The following is a 16,732-nucleotide window of genomic DNA, read 5'->3' on the forward strand; positions in this document are numbered from 1 at the left end:
AATATCTGATAACATCTATTACAAACTGTTGCAAATCACTAGTTATTTCTGGTTAATAACGCAGTAGTCATTTCATTACATTATAATTCAATTAATTTAATAACTTATTAAACGTTATATTATATATTAAATTGTTTATAATAATATTAAATATTTATATCAAAAATTACAAAACTCTAAAAAAAATTTTAAAAAACAATAAAATGTATTTCAAACAAACTTTTGTAGAGTTAAAATTATATATTAATCCAAAAACGCATTATGCTACCATAAAAAAAAATTCAAATTAAAAGAAAAATATCAGTAAGTAAAATTCAAATTGTATTATTAACAGGACGTGAATCTAATGCATATTTACGCATTTATTTATACTTCAAAAAATCTAAAATCCATTTTATACTAATAGTCTAACAGAATGTATTAAATTTGAATTCAATGATAAATCATTCTACAGGTTTAAGATAAAAAAAGGCAATAGTTAAAAACCAATCTAAAAATTTTTTAAATGTCATCATGCATATAACAAATAATGATATTTGTGAACATTTTAAGTTCCCAATAATACTTAAATAGTTATCAATGTTTTTAAATTAAAACAAAATATTTAATTTATGTATTTTTTGATAAAAATCTTATTTGTTGAAATTAAAAATTCAAATGTCAATAAAAAAAAAATGATTTATATTTATAACCTTATATTACATTTTATATATTTTGTACCAAGTAAGAATTAATTAATTATTGAAAATATTAAAATTAAATAAAAAATGCTAATATACAATTTAAAGTCTCTACACAATTCATTGTTTTTAAATAACAATAAAATAAGAAAGTCGGTTTGTGAAAAACTTATGAAATAAACTTGTTTTAAATATTCTCGTTTTATCATATTTGTTTTTGTTATTAAAAATTATTAAGAAAGAATAAGGAATTTTTAATTTTTACCTTCCGTAGTACCAAATAGATAACTTTTTCATGAAAAAAAAATGAAGTTGAAAATCAAAATATATATCTTTAAATCGTATATAATATATAAATACGAACAAAACATCATTGAAAAATCGATACATTTAAAAATTTAATCAGAATCTAAAATCTAGATCTAGATTCTAGATCAACAAAAATATACAAATCATGGAATCGACTTTTAATAAATACATTTTTATTTTTTAGCCACCGCATCAGATTTTATTTAATATTTACTGAACTACCATGTCCATACTATCATTCTCACGTGTAAAAATTTTATTCGGAATGGGTATAATCTGCTTACTGGTGCAGTGTTTATATTTTGTCAACTATTACAATCTGATTTCTACTAAACAACAATATGTTCCATCAACCAAACTTGAGCTAAAATCTCACGCCAACTTCTCTGATAATCAGACTATGGTAAATAAACAACAATCTTATATATGTATAATATTTTTTTGGATACATTTTAATGTTAACTTTATTGTAATAATTCTTCATGATGTTTTTTATTATTTTATTATTAATGAAATCTATTGCAGATTTGTTTGCTTTACATATGTGCTTAATATGTGACATTAAAACATATATTATATTATAAATTAAAAAAATAAAAAATAAACAAACAAGTAGTTTAGCGCCTATCCATAAACTTTTTTATTGTATTGCACACATAAATGTAAAAACCGTGAAAAACAGTATAAAATATAATATTTATATTAATAATTTTAATAATGATAAAACATCATACAGAACGTATTTTAACGCATACATATTATTGCTTTCAAGTATAAAAATTGAGTTTGGAAGTTCGCTAAACTTTTATTTATTCCACTTGTAATAAAAAAAAATTGTTACAGGTTGATAATAAAAATCAAACCACTATATTGAAAAACAATAACGTTAATCTCGTCAATTTCTCGTTGTGTCCACAAATACTACCTGCCATAGGTAATTTTACAATCATATATTTTTATCAGGTTGTAATATAAAATGTAAAATATAAATATCATAAATACAATGATGCCAAAGAAGTTCTGCATATTATAAAGAAAGATTCTTTAATTCATAAAAAACAAAAACTTTTTTTAATCAACATCAATAAAGTTGATACACCGTTATTGTACTATAAATATAAATTAAAAAAGTATGTATAAAAACGAGATAAAAAATTAAAATACATATTCTGTTGTAATAAATCCGTAGGTGTATATATGCCGTTGGTATTACAAAGTTTAGCAGATTTTTTTCTAATAATTAAATTAGTAATAACATATCGATGGCAATTCGAATTAAAATTCCATCTATATGCCAAGTTACTAAATAACTCTGCATAGATGCTATAAAAAATATTATGATATATATTTATAAGTTTAGTTATTTCATTAAAATATAAAATAATATTTGTACATGTACATAATATTATAATATCTTGTTCTGTTACTAAAGTATGATTTTAACGTTATACAAAACTGAATATTAATACATTTATAATTTTTAACGAGCTTGAAACAATTTTAATAGATGAAAATGTTAACTTGCTTGTACCTGATCGGGTGAATTTGGAAGATGTGGCGCTACAGTTATCACGGTTGAGGATTTTAAAAGGAGGTCACCAAATGCCCATAGACTGCGAAGCGAGACACAAAATTGCAATCTTAGTGCCTTATAGAAATCGAATGGATAACCTCTGCTCGTTCCTTTTAAATTTACATCCATTTTTAACAAAACAAAAATTGGATTACACTATTTTTGTCATAGAACAGTTGAGTGAGTTTCTATTTTAAATTATCAAAACATATTTATAAAAAATTAACCACTTTACTATGATAATCTAATATAATTGTTTTCACAAATAGACGATAAAAAATTTAACCGAGGCAAGTTATTGAACGTTGGGTATACAGAAGCATTAAAGTTAAACAATTTTGATTGTTTCTTTTTACATGACGTAGACCTCATACCAATGAATAACAATAACATGTATATTTGTTCGGATCGACCAAGACATATGGCAACAGCGAATAATAAATATGGAGGCAGGTAATTGTTAATTTTACATTTTTTTTTATACTTTTTTCATTTTAAGCTAATGATGACTTTTTTAACAATAAATTTCATTATCTCACCAATGTTTGTTTTAAAATATATATACAGTATATATGTACATATAAATATATAATTTATTATTTGTATGTGGTTATTAATAGTCTTTACTTAGTTTTTTACAAATACTGTTTATAATTTGTTTCTATAAAATTTGTCAAGAAGTAATTAAAAATCAAGTTATTATAATAAATAGCTTTTCTTTATAAATAGTTCAAAGTTCAAATCATATAAAAATTAAAACTTAATTTCTAAATTTATCATTATAACAAATATAGATGTACCGTTAAAATAATCACTTTATAGGTTTATTATATTGTAGTATATCATTGTTTTTTAAATCATTTTTATTGTCGTCATAGAACTTCATACCAACATATAATTAAGTTTAGCAAAAGGCTCTTTTAAACTAATTTTTGTAGTTAATAATTGTTGCTTTAGAAAAGTTTCTAAATAAATATATAATAAATCATAATATTATCAAAACTCATAGACTTTTTAAAATTTATTTTAAATAATTTTAATTAAAAAGTAGTATACCAGCCTAAGAATTATTAATCAGAATATATGTTGATTCATACCAACCATACGACTATTCGAGTACCAGTAATAATTAAAGGCTCAAGTCATAATTATGTAAATGACAAGTAATAATCAATCATAATTAAATTAAAAACCATAATTCAATTTGTAAAAACTACGATGAAAATAATTCGAAAGACGTTATTATTGTAAAAGAACAACAAACGCATTGGATAGGATTATCAATTATAACGACCATGATGTGTTTAGAATGCCGTACGAGGATTACTTTGGTGGAGTGGTGGGCATAAATCGAACGCAATTTGAGTTGGTCAACGGATTCAGCAATATGTACTGGGGATGGGGTGGTGAAGATGACGACTTTTTGTTACGGATCAAATATCACAAACTAGAATATACCAGTCTGCCACTGGACGTGGGACGCTATCATTCATTGTCACACTCTATACAAAACCCCAACCCTAAAAGGTATAACTATACAATAATCAGCTACTAAAATACTTATAAGTTAAAACCTATGTAATTATTACTTGTAGGTATAAAAGGTTATACTATAAGAGTAATGAACTAGTTGACGGTATGGAACAGACTAACTTTTATTTATACCATTGGGAAATACATCGATAAAGATAAACTAAATATACATAGAACAATATATGAATGTATCATCATTATAAACAATAATACAGTATGACAGTGTAGGATTCATATCTTAACAATTATTTGATATAGGTAATAATTGTATTATGAAGTTCGAATTGGTCGATGTAGGTTCTATAGTACATGTTTTCATGTTTCGCTATAAAACGCTAAAAATTTTCAATTACATTTACAACTATTATAATTTTCAATTATTGTAGTTTCTAATATATCATGTTATTCTCGGTAAATTCATGAGTACATTGTAGCAATCATAAGTTTCATTAAGTATTTTACTATTATAATATTACATTTAAGTATTACAACGATCTACATAATTTATTATAATTGTAGATTACCATACTTTATGTATGTTATGTAAAGAAACATAAACGATAAAAATAGTAAAACTTACTAAAAATTATAAGATTCTAAACGATTCGAAAAATAGTAGAACTTGCAATATATTTATATACACATACCACAATATACCAATACCCACTACTCTTTAACAAAAAAACAAACGTAATGAATAAACTATTTCAATAATAATAAAAAGTAAACAAGTTAGTACCTTTCTGCTATACATTAAGTGTAGTGTGTGTCATTATTATGGTTATGTTAAATTTGAATTCAATGTTACGAGTGCTCTCATAAAATTAATTTGATTTTTCAATAGAATTTATTTTTTATGCATTGGTTGTTCAACTTATAGAGAACTTTGTATCGGTTTTCAAATCTTATGTATAAACAAAACATTTTTTTAATTTTGAAATAACCAATATTGTTTTGTACTTACTAGTTACTGATTAATGATTAGTGAGTAGATTAATTTTACCCTTTAAATAAATACGTGACAATAGATAGTATAAGCATATCAGGTATTGCAGAATTTACGAGACTTAAATTAAAAATATTTTTTAATGGGCAAGCTAATATTAATTTATTTAAATTTAAATGGGTGAATTGTAAATTCATCTAGATTAGCTAAAATTTAAATTTAAGTTTAGATATTTAATAAATAAGAAAAGGCCATATTATTATGGTACCTATCTAACAACAATAATGATAGTAGTATTATAGTTATGATAACAGCTTACGTTTATGTTTTGCACTTGCCTTACAGGTACAGTCTCCTTCACAACAGCTTTCACCGTTTCAATACGGATGGACTTAATAGACTCAATTATGTAATAAAATCTCTGAAGATATTACCACTATTCACTCATTTTCTGGTGGATCTAGACGAGTAGCACAACTGATAGAATATAATGAAATTTACTGGCCATAATCTAACTTCAATCTCATACCCACACTCTTCTTCTATTCATCGCGTTCTCTCCAGATAGACACAAAATATCGTTTTTAGGTATTTAATAAAAAAAAATAAATAAAATTACAATATAAAGTATGCATAATTGAACTATACCATATAAACGTTGTATAAATATTTTTTCTATTTGTAATTTAATTGTGTATAATTTATCATATTAAACAATCAACGTTTACGTTATCGATTGACTAAGTATTAAACTAAAAATTACAAACCGGCATTGTGCTTTGCACACGAACTTTAATTAAATGTATAAAATGTTGTGAGATTGTACGTCATACGAATTGATAACGCCAGACGAAATAGAAGTAAATAAAAATCAAAAGTAATTATTGTTCTAATCATCTCTTGATTTGAGGACAATCTATCCGCGACTGACGACGACGTGTGTGGTACTATAATATAAATATGACATAATGTAATAATTGTACGTATATTATAGGGACAACAATGTATTTAACACTTGTTTTCTTATTATTATTATCATTATAGTATATTTTGGTATATTATTCTTATAATAAGTAAAACAAATACATGTAATGTTTCGAAAAATGCTGTTCCACCGGACAAAGGCTGCGACCACAACCAAACAGACGTTTGAATAAAATATAATAATATTAGATATTAGAAATATTATCTTAACTTTTTCATTACTTGTTATTATTTATTTTGCATATTGTATTAGTTATTTTACACTTTTACTCAAAGAGTGTACCAGACTGCCATCAGTGTGTTAGACACGTGTATTTTTTTCAATATTATTTGTTAAATTTTCATCAAATAAATTACCTATTTATTACCTAAAAATATATTTTATATTGATTTTTTTTCCGTAATTTACGTTTTTAAAGTAAATATGTTTATGTTATATCACGACTCGGCTACAACTGAAGGTTTAGATTATTATTTGTTTTTTCTTACATTTTATTTTCATCAGGTGTAATATACCTATTGAATGTTCAACTATGCAATGCTTGCTATAAATATCTTAAATATTACATTCATGATATACTCCTATATATCGAATTTTCAGTCCCCTCCTTTAATACTCATATAATAATATTTTCGAATAAAAAAAAGTATAATATTAAATCAGCTCGTGTGTGAAATTTTTACCAAAAAAAAATATGTATATATAATATCTTGTGTTATGACATAATAATATTATAATTTTTATGAACTCTTGTTTTTTCATTGTATTGCAAATATTAATGCAACAAATAACAATAAATAATATTCAGTGATAATCCATTAAAATATCATAATATTAAATATTAATGCATTTTAACTATACACTAGTCAATATAATGAAAACACGGCGTAATGGATAGACTTTTTAGGTACATAATATCTATGTCAAAGTATACGTTAATACAGAACTACACTACACTAAACACGTTAGTTTACATTATTTATGTATATACCGTGACTGTGTACAATGTAGGTGAGAATAATTGAATCATTAAGAATAGTTTTAAATTTTTAATGACAAAATCCAAATCTAAACTACATAATTTATGAATATATAACCATAATAATTATAAAAAACTTTTAAATGTTTTATTAAAATGTTTACTATGTCTAATCATTATATTTTTGTATGTAATTGAGAATGGATCATTAAAAATATTTTAAATAATAATTTAAATTTTAAATTTAATTCGAGATTTAACAATATAAATTTGACATTAATGAGTTAGGTTATTATTATGATTATTGTATATTTATTTTATAAATTATCATTGTCTTATACCAAACAACAAAATAAACCATTAAATAACATAAAACTTTATACTCAGAGCCACTGGCTGAATATGAATATATATTTTATTAAATTACATGTAAACTATATATATATAACAAAATTAACATAAAATAATAAAATTTATAATGTAAAATTGAAAGTTAATTGAAGCTACAAGACAGCCGCGAGAATATATATATAATATATATTATGTATATTTTTATTATTAGTAATAATATAGTAGAAATATATCATTACATGTATATATTCATAAAATCACATTATTTGACATTTTTAGCAACACATTTGATGGTCTTGTTTGAAATGATTCGAGAAATTTGCAAATCCTTCAGGTCTGTAACAGAAGTGAAAATAATTATAATTTTAAACGTGAATAAAATAAAACATGAAATGTTCAACATTGAATAGTGTGTGACTATAACTATATACATCATATACTAGTAGTGCGAGATATTACGGTATTTTTAGTTTCACCGATAAACAAAAAGATAGTAACTGTATATATTCACCTAGATTAGCTAAAATTTAAATTTAAGTTTAGATATTTTATAAATAATAAAAGGCCATATTATTATGGTACCTATCTAACAACAATAATGATAGTAGTATTATAGTTATGATAACAGCTTACGTTTATGTTTTGCACATGCCTTACAGGTACAATCTCCTTCATACCAGCTTTTACCGTTTCAATACGGATGAACTTAATAGACTCAATTATGTAATAAAATCTCTGAAGATATTACCACTATTCACGCACTTTCTGGTGGACCTGGCCTAAAAGCAAAACTCATAGAAAATAATGAAATTCACTGGTCAAAAAGTTTATTACATTAAAATTAAAGTATTTGTTTTATTTATAAAAAATTAGTACTAATTTAATAAATATCTAAACTTGTAACTGAAACATAATATTTTACAGCTAATCAATTTTCTACTAAACCAAATGTAATTTGATGTTTTTTTTTATATCAAATATAGTAAAAAAACTATAAAAAAAACATTTTAGTGGTAAAAAACATTACAAATTTAAAAGAATTAGTTTTTACTCTAGCCTAAAATATTTTCTTTGTAATGTTTTTTTTTGTTTTCTAAATTATACCTATAACACATTTTGTGATGTAAGGTTTAATATTAGAGTAAATTTACCTGTTATCAAATTTAAAGTTAAGAATATTATTTAGAAAATGACATATGCTTTTATTTTTCCATTATTTCCAAAAAAAACGTTCATTAAATCGTTTAGAAATACCGAATATTTCAACATTTTTTAATAACCTTTAACCTTTTAAAATTTTAATTTTTTAAAAAACTTGTAATCTTGCCCTCCAAAATATTGTCATCTTTTAATTTTATAGAAAGTATATTTACGCTAGAACCAAAATTGAGCGAGTTATACTCTGTAGACTGCGTAAACACGTTTTGCGAGTGAGACGTCTTCTTAAGATATGGTTGCATATACAATGTACAATGTATATTGTACATGTATACCTACTCTCTAAAGCATGTATTCTACAACAGGTCACAAGCTTATCGACATTTACCCACGGGTGACATCAAGTGCATTTTAACTAAAGCTTCCTCGACAACTTTTATTCAAAATATAAGAAATTCTTCGATTCCTCTTTTCTCAAAATGTTTTGTTTGAGTTGTACACACATTTTAAATATAAACAGATTTAATTAGCTTTAAGGCATGACGTAGCCGACAATCTGCAAATCAATCCATAATTTGATATAGACAACATCAAAGAACATAATGATAAGACTACGGACAGACATTTAATTGATAACAAAGTTAATAACAATAATTGTTAAAAAATACATTTCACAAAGATGAAATTATTCGCGTAATACGTACATTATATAAAACATAATATTTATAAAATAAGGTTCAAAAACTTTAAAGGAACGTATTGTAACAACTATACCCAATATGATCAAAAGTTCATTTTGGTTAGATTATATAAGTAGTATACACAAATAATAATCAAATAACATTAATTAAAGGATTAAACATACAATATGATTACTTCACGGATTTAATGATAAAAAAAATATATAACAATTTGAAAACATTGTTGTTATTTTTGTTGAAAGATCGCGTTACTATACTAAACTGAATATTAATTTAATAACTGAAAAATATTTGCGTATAATTATTTCGATTATAAAAAATATAAAAATCTATTTATATGAATAAAATGTTTGATAAATGTTATCAATTGTTTTAATATTTCAACTTTTATTTACAATTCTTATGCCTCGTTTTGAAATTTTGAACTGTGAAATACGGTAACTACTGTTTAAAATAGTTTATTAATTGATATTCATTGATGCATTAATTACTGGATATTATTAATTATTTCTTACTTATGAATAAAAAAAGTAAAATTTACCCGAATTGATTAAAAATTATTAATTTAAATTTCATACAAGGCATAAAGAAAATATTATACTCGTGAAGGTTAGGAATAGAAAATATCATATTAACCCAATTTCATAAACGAATAATAATGATTATGTAATTTGATACAATACAAAACACCTGCCCACATATTATAGCAAATAAACAGGTTAAACAATGACAAAATCCCAAAATTATTTTTTTTTTTTTTCATGTATATATATACATATAATAATATACGAGAATGATATACAATGTTTATGATTTATTATATCTGATTATGTATTTGTACAAAATTTTTAAATTGTGTATTAATATCTGTATATATGTATTGCAGACAATGTTGCAAATCACTAGTTATTTCTGGTTAATAACGCAGTAGTCATTTCATTACATTATAATTCAATTAATGTAATAACTTATTAAACGTTATATTATATATTAAATTGTTTATAATAATATTAAATATTTATATCAAAAATTACAAAACTCTAAAAAAAATTTTAAAAAACAATAAAATGTATTTCAAACAAACTTTTGTAGAGTTAAAATTATATATTAATCCAAAAACGCATTATGCTGCTATAAAAAATAATTCAAATTAAAAGAAAAATATCAGTAAGTAAAATTCAAATTGTATTATTAACAGGACGTGAATCTAATGCATATTTACGCATTTATTTATACTTCAAAAAATCTATAATCTATTTTGTACTAATAGTCTAATAGAATTTATTAAATTTGAATTCAATGATAAATCATTCTACAGGTTTAAAATAAAAAAAGGCAATAGTTAAAAACCAATCTAAAAATTTTTAAATGTCATCATGCATATAAAAAATAATGATATTTGTGAACATTTTAAGTTCCCAATAATACTTAAATAATAGTTATCAATATCTTTTTGAATTAAAACAAAATAATTACAATTGGTATTTTTTAATTAATATCTAAATTTGTCAAAGTTAGAAATTCAAATATAAATAGAAAAAAAATATTGATCTATATTTTCGATTTTTATATATCATAAAAATAACTTACGATAACCTTATATTTTATAAATTTGTTACCGAGTGAAAATTGTTTACAATATTATTTTAAATATTAAAATTATAAAACAAAATACTAATATACAATTTAAAGTCTCTACACGGTTATTCGTTTTTAAATTACAATAAAGTAATTAAATAAGAAAAAAGGTTTTGTGAAAAACTTGTTCTAAATAAACTGGTTTTAAATATTCCCGTTTTGTTCAAATCTGTTTATGTTTTTCAAAATTATTAAGAAAAAAATTAGGAGTTTTTAATTTTTACATTCCAAAGTATTAATACTGGATGACTTCTTCTTAAAAAAAAAGTTGAAGTTGAAAATTAAGGAATATTTCTTCAATAAATCACGTTTATATACATACAAAAAAAACATAATTGAAAAATCAATAAATTTAAAACTTTGATCAGAATCTAGATCAACAAAAATATACAAATCATGGAATCGACTTTTAATAAATACATTTTTATATTTTAGCCACCGCATCAGATTTTATTTAATATTTACTGAACTACCATGTCCATACTATCATTCTCACGTGTAAAAATTTTATTCGGAATGGGTATAATCTGCTTACTGGTGCAGTGTTTATATTTTGTCAACTATTACAATCTGATTTCTACTAAACAACAATATGTTCCATCAACCAAACTTGAGCTAAAATCTCACGCCAACTTCTCTGATAATCAGACTATGGTAAATAAACAACAATCTTATATATGTATAATAATTTTTTGGATACATTTTAATGTTAACTTTATTGTAATAATTCTTCATGATGTTTTTTATTATTTTATTATTAATGAAATCTATTGCAGATTTGTTTGCTTTACATATGTGCTTAATATGTGACATTAAAACATATATTATATTATAAATTAAAAAAATAAAAATAAACAAACAAGTAGTTTAGCGCCTATCCATAAACTTTTTTATTGTATTGCACACATAAATGTAAAAACCGTGAAAAACAGTATAAAATATAATATTTGTATTAATAATTTTAATAATGATAAAACATCATACAGAACGTATTTTAACGCATACATATTATTGCTTTCAAGTATAAAAATTGAGTTTGGAAGTTCGCTAAACTTTTATTTATTCCACTTGTAATAAAAAAAAATTGTTACAGGTTGATAATAAAAATCAAACCACTATATTGAAAAACAATAACGTTAATCTCGTCAATTTCTCGTTGTGTCCACAAATACTACCTGCCATAGGTAATTTTACAATCATATATTTTTATCAGGTTGTAATATAAAATGTAAAATATAAATATCATAAATACAATGATGCCAAAGAAGTTCTGCATATTATAAAGAAAGATTCTTTAATTCATAAAAAACAAAAACTTTTTTTAATCAACATCAATAAAGTTGATACACCGTTATTGTACTATAAATATAAATTAAAAAAGTATGTATAAAAACGAGATAAAAAATTAAATACTATTCTGTTGTAATAAATCCGTAGGTGTATATATGCCGTTGGTATTACAAAGTTTAGCAGATTTTTTTCTAATAATTAAATTAGTAATAACATATCGATGGCAATTCGAATTAAAATTCCATCTATATGCCAAGTTACTAAATAACTCTGCATAGATGCTATAAAAAATATTATGATATATATTTATAAGTTTAGTTATTTCATTAAAATATAAAATAATATTTGTACATGTACATAATATTATAATATCTTGTTCTGTTACTAAAGTATGATTTTAACGTTATACAAAACTGAATATTAATACATTTATAATTTTTAACGAGCTTGAAACAATTTTAATAGATGAAAATGTTAACTTGCTTGTACCTGATCGGGTGAATTTGGAAGATGTGGCGCTACAGTTATCACGGTTGAGGATTTTAAAAGGAGGTCACCAAATGCCCATAGACTGCGAAGCGAGACACAAAATTGCAATCTTAGTGCCTTATAGAAATCGAATGGATAACCTCTGCTCGTTCCTTTTAAATTTACATCCATTTTTAACAAAACAAAAATTGGATTACACTATTTTTGTCATAGAACAGTTGAGTGAGTTTCTATTTTAAATTATCAAAACATATTTATAAAAAATTAACCACTTTACTATGATAATCTAATATAATTGTTTTCACAAATAGACGATAAAAAATTTAACCGAGGCAAGTTATTGAACGTTGGGTATACAGAAGCATTAAAGTTAAACAATTTTGATTGTTTCTTTTTACATGACGTAGACCTCATACCAATGAATAACAATAACATGTATATTTGTTCGGATCGACCAAGACATATGGCAACAGCGAATAATAAATATGGAGGCAGGTAATTGTTAATTTACATTTTTTTTTATACTTTTTTCATTTAAGCTAATGATGACTTTTTTAACAATAAATTTCATTATCTCACCAATGTTTGTTTTAAAATATATATACAGTATATATGTACATATAAATATATAATTTATTATTTGTATGTGGTTATTAATAGTCTTTACTTAGTTTTTACAAATACTGTTTATAATTTGTTTCTATAAATTTGTCAAGAAGTAATTAAAAATCAAGTTATTATAATAAATAGCTTTTCTTTATAAATAGTTCAAAGTTCAAATCATATAAAAATTAAAACTTAATTTCTAAATTTATCATTATAACAAATATAGATGTACCGTTAAAATAATCACTTTATAGGTTTATTATATTGTAGTATATCATTGTTTTTTAAATCATTTTTATTGTCGTCATAGAACTTCATACCAACATATAATTAAGTTTAGCAAAAGGCTCTTTTAAACTAATTTTTGTAGTTAATAATTGTTGCTTTAGAAAAGTTTCTAAATAAATATATAATAAATCATAATATTATCAAAACTCATAGACTTTTTAAAATTTATTTTAAATAATTTTAATTAAAAAGTAGTATACCAGCCTAAGAATTATTAATCAGAATATATGTTGATTCATACCAACCATACGACTATTCGAGTACCAGTAATAATAAAGGCTCAAGTCATAATTATGTAAATGACAAGTAATAATCAATCATAATTAAATTAAAAACCATAATTCAATTTGTAAAAACTACGATGAAAATAATTCGAAAGACGTTATTATTGTAAAAGAACAACAAACGCATTGGATAGGATTATCAATTATAACGACCATGATGTGTTTAGAATGCCGTACGAGGATTACTTTGGTGGAGTGGTGGGCATAAATCGAACGCAATTTGAGTTGGTCAACGGATTCAGCAATATGTACTGGGGATGGGGTGGTGAAGATGACGACTTTTTGTTACGGATCAAATATCACAAACTAGAATATACCAGTCTGCCACTGGACGTGGGACGCTATCATTCATTGTCACACTCTATACAAAACCCCAACCCTAAAAGGTATAACTATACAATAATCAGCTACTAAAATACTTATAAGTTAAAACCTATGTAATTATTACTTGTAGGTATAAAAGGTTATACTATAAGAGTAATGAACTAGTTGACGGTATGGAACAGACTAACTTTTATTTATACCATTGGGAAATACATCGATAAAGATAAACTAAATATACATAGAACAATATATGAATGTATCATCATTATAAACAATAATACAGTATGACAGTGTAGGATTCATATCTTAACAATTATTTGATATAGGTAATAATTGTATTATGAAGTTCGAATTGGTCGATGTAGGTTCTATAGTACATGTTTTCATGTTTCGCTATAAAACGCTAAAAATTTTCAATTACATTTACAACTATTATAATTTTCAATTATTGTAGTTTCTAATATATCATGTTATTCTCGGTAAATTCATGAGTACATTGTAGCAATCATAAGTTTCATTAAGTATTTTACTATTATAATATTACATTTAAGTATTACAACGATCTACATAATTTATTATAATTGTAGATTACCATACTTTATGTATGTTATGTAAAGAAACATAAACGATAAAAATAGTAAACTTACTAAAATTATAAGATTCTAAACGATTCGAAAAATAGTAGAACTTGCAATATATTTATATACACATACCACAATATACCAATACCCACTACTCTTTAACAAAAAACAAACGTAATGAATAAACTATTTCAATAATAATAAAAAGTAAACAAGTTAGTACCTTTCTGCTATACATTAAGTGTAGTGTGTGTCATTATTATGGTTATGTTAAATTTGAATTCAATGTTACGAGTGCTCTCATAAAATTAATTTGATTTTTCAATAGAATTTATTTTTTATGCATTGGTTGTTCAACTTATAGAGAACTTTGTATCGGTTTTCAAATCTTATGTATAAACAAAACATTTTTTAATTTTGAAATAACCAATATTGTTTTGTACTTACTAGTTACTGATTAATGATTAGTGAGTAGATTAATTTTACCCTTTAAATAAATACGTGACAATAGATAGTATAAGCATATCAGGTATTGCAGAATTTACGAGACTTAAATTAAAAATATTTTTTAATGGGCAAGCTAATATTAATTTATTTAAATTTAAATGGGTGAATTGTAAATTCATCTAGATTAGCTAAAATTTAAATTTAAGTTTAGATATTTAATAAATAGAAAAGGCCATATTATTATGGTACCTATCTAACAACAATAATGATAGTAGTATTATAGTTATGATACAGCTTACGTTTATGTTTTGCACTTGCCTTACAGGTACAGTCTCCTTCACAACAGCTTTCACCGTTTCAATACGGATGGACTTAATAGACTCAATTATGTAATAAAATCTCTGAAGATATTACCACTATTCACTCATTTTCTGGTGGATCTAGACGAGTAGCACAACTGATAGAATATAATGAAATTTACTGGCCATAATCTAACTTCAATCTCATACCCACACTCTTCTTCTATTCATCGCGTTCTCTCCAGATAGACACAAAATATCGTTTTTAGGTATTTAATAAAAAAAAATAAATAAAATTACAATATAAAGTATGCATAATTGAACTATACCATATAAACGTGTATAAATATTTTTTCTATTTGTAATTTAATTGTGTATAATTTATCATATTAAACAATCAACGTTTACGTTATCGATTGACTAAGTATTAAACTAAAAATTACAACCGGCATTGTGCTTTGCACACGAACTTTAATTAAATGTATAAATGTTGTGAGATTGTACGTCATACGAATTGATAACGCCAGACGAAATAGAAGTAAATAAAAATCAAAAGTAATTATTGTTCTAATCATCTCTTGATTTGAGGACAATCTATCCGCGACTGACGACGACGTGTGTGGTACTATAATATAAATATGACATAATGTAATAATTGTACGTATATTATAGGGACAACAATGTATTTAACACTTGTTTTCTTATTATTATTATCATTATAGTATATTTGGTATATTATTCTTATAATAAGTAAAACAAATACATGTAATGTTTCGAAAAATGCTGTTCCACCGGACAAAGGCTGCGACCACAACCAAACAGACGTTTGAATAAAATATAATAATATTAGATATTAGAAATATTATCTTAACTTTTTCATTACTTGTTATTATTTATTTGCATATTGTATTAGTTATTTTACACTTTTACTCAAAGAGTGTACCAGACTGCCATCAGTGTGTTAGACACGTGTATTTTTTTCAATATTATTGTTAAATTTTCATCAAATAAATTACCTATTTATTACCTAAAAATATATTTTATATTGATTTTTTTTCCGTACTTTACGTTTTTAAAGTAAATATGTTTATGTTATATCACGACTCGGCTACAACTGAAGGTTTAGATATATTTGTTTTTTTCTTACATTTTATTTTCATCAGGTGTAATATACCTATTGAATGTTCAACTATGCAATGCTTGCTATAAAATATCTTAAATATTACCATTCATGATATACTCTATATATCGAATTTTCAGTCCCCTCCTAT

At 23.8% G+C, this 16,732-nt stretch overlaps 2 protein-coding genes across 4 annotated transcripts; both read left to right on the forward strand.

The window, feature by feature from the left end:
- Positions 1-248: 248 nt before the first annotated feature.
- On the forward strand, positions 249-8,287 carry LOC113556308 (beta-1,4-galactosyltransferase 4-like). Of its 3 annotated transcripts, XM_026961168.1 has the most exons (8): positions 249-303; positions 1,174-1,392; positions 1,833-1,923; positions 2,497-2,742; positions 2,832-3,015; positions 3,871-4,089; positions 7,636-7,690; positions 8,016-8,116. In XM_026961168.1, exons 2-7 carry the CDS (start codon positions 1,213-1,215, stop codon positions 7,658-7,660), a joined length of 945 nt encoding a protein of 314 aa, XP_026816969.1. In that variant the 5' UTR covers positions 249-303; positions 1,174-1,212; the 3' UTR covers positions 7,661-7,690; positions 8,016-8,116. The 3 variants fall into 3 exon arrangements, with proteins under 3 accessions (XP_026816969.1, XP_026816968.1, XP_026816967.1); XM_026961167.1 differs by lacking the exon at positions 7,636-7,690 and having other exon boundaries at positions 8,016-8,287; XM_026961166.1 differs by lacking the exons at positions 7,636-7,690; positions 8,016-8,116 and adding an exon at positions 5,387-6,408.
- A 2,038-nt stretch (positions 8,288-10,325) lies between these two features.
- On the forward strand, positions 10,326-15,794 carry LOC113557350 (beta-1,4-galactosyltransferase 4-like). The gene is made up of 7 exons (XM_026962819.1): positions 10,326-10,382; positions 11,289-11,507; positions 11,947-12,037; positions 12,609-12,854; positions 12,944-13,127; positions 13,978-14,196; positions 15,488-15,794. The coding sequence occupies exons 2-7, from the start codon at positions 11,328-11,330 to the stop codon at positions 15,612-15,614; spliced, it is 1,047 nt and encodes a 348-aa protein (XP_026818620.1). The 5' UTR covers positions 10,326-10,382; positions 11,289-11,327; the 3' UTR covers positions 15,615-15,794.
- Positions 15,795-16,732: the final 938 nt, after the last annotated feature.

The sequence above is a fragment of the Rhopalosiphum maidis genome, chromosome 4 (genome assembly GCF_003676215.2).
Source record: "Rhopalosiphum maidis isolate BTI-1 chromosome 4, ASM367621v3, whole genome shotgun sequence".
In the NCBI taxonomy this organism is placed as follows: Eukaryota; Metazoa; Arthropoda; class Insecta; order Hemiptera; family Aphididae; genus Rhopalosiphum; species Rhopalosiphum maidis.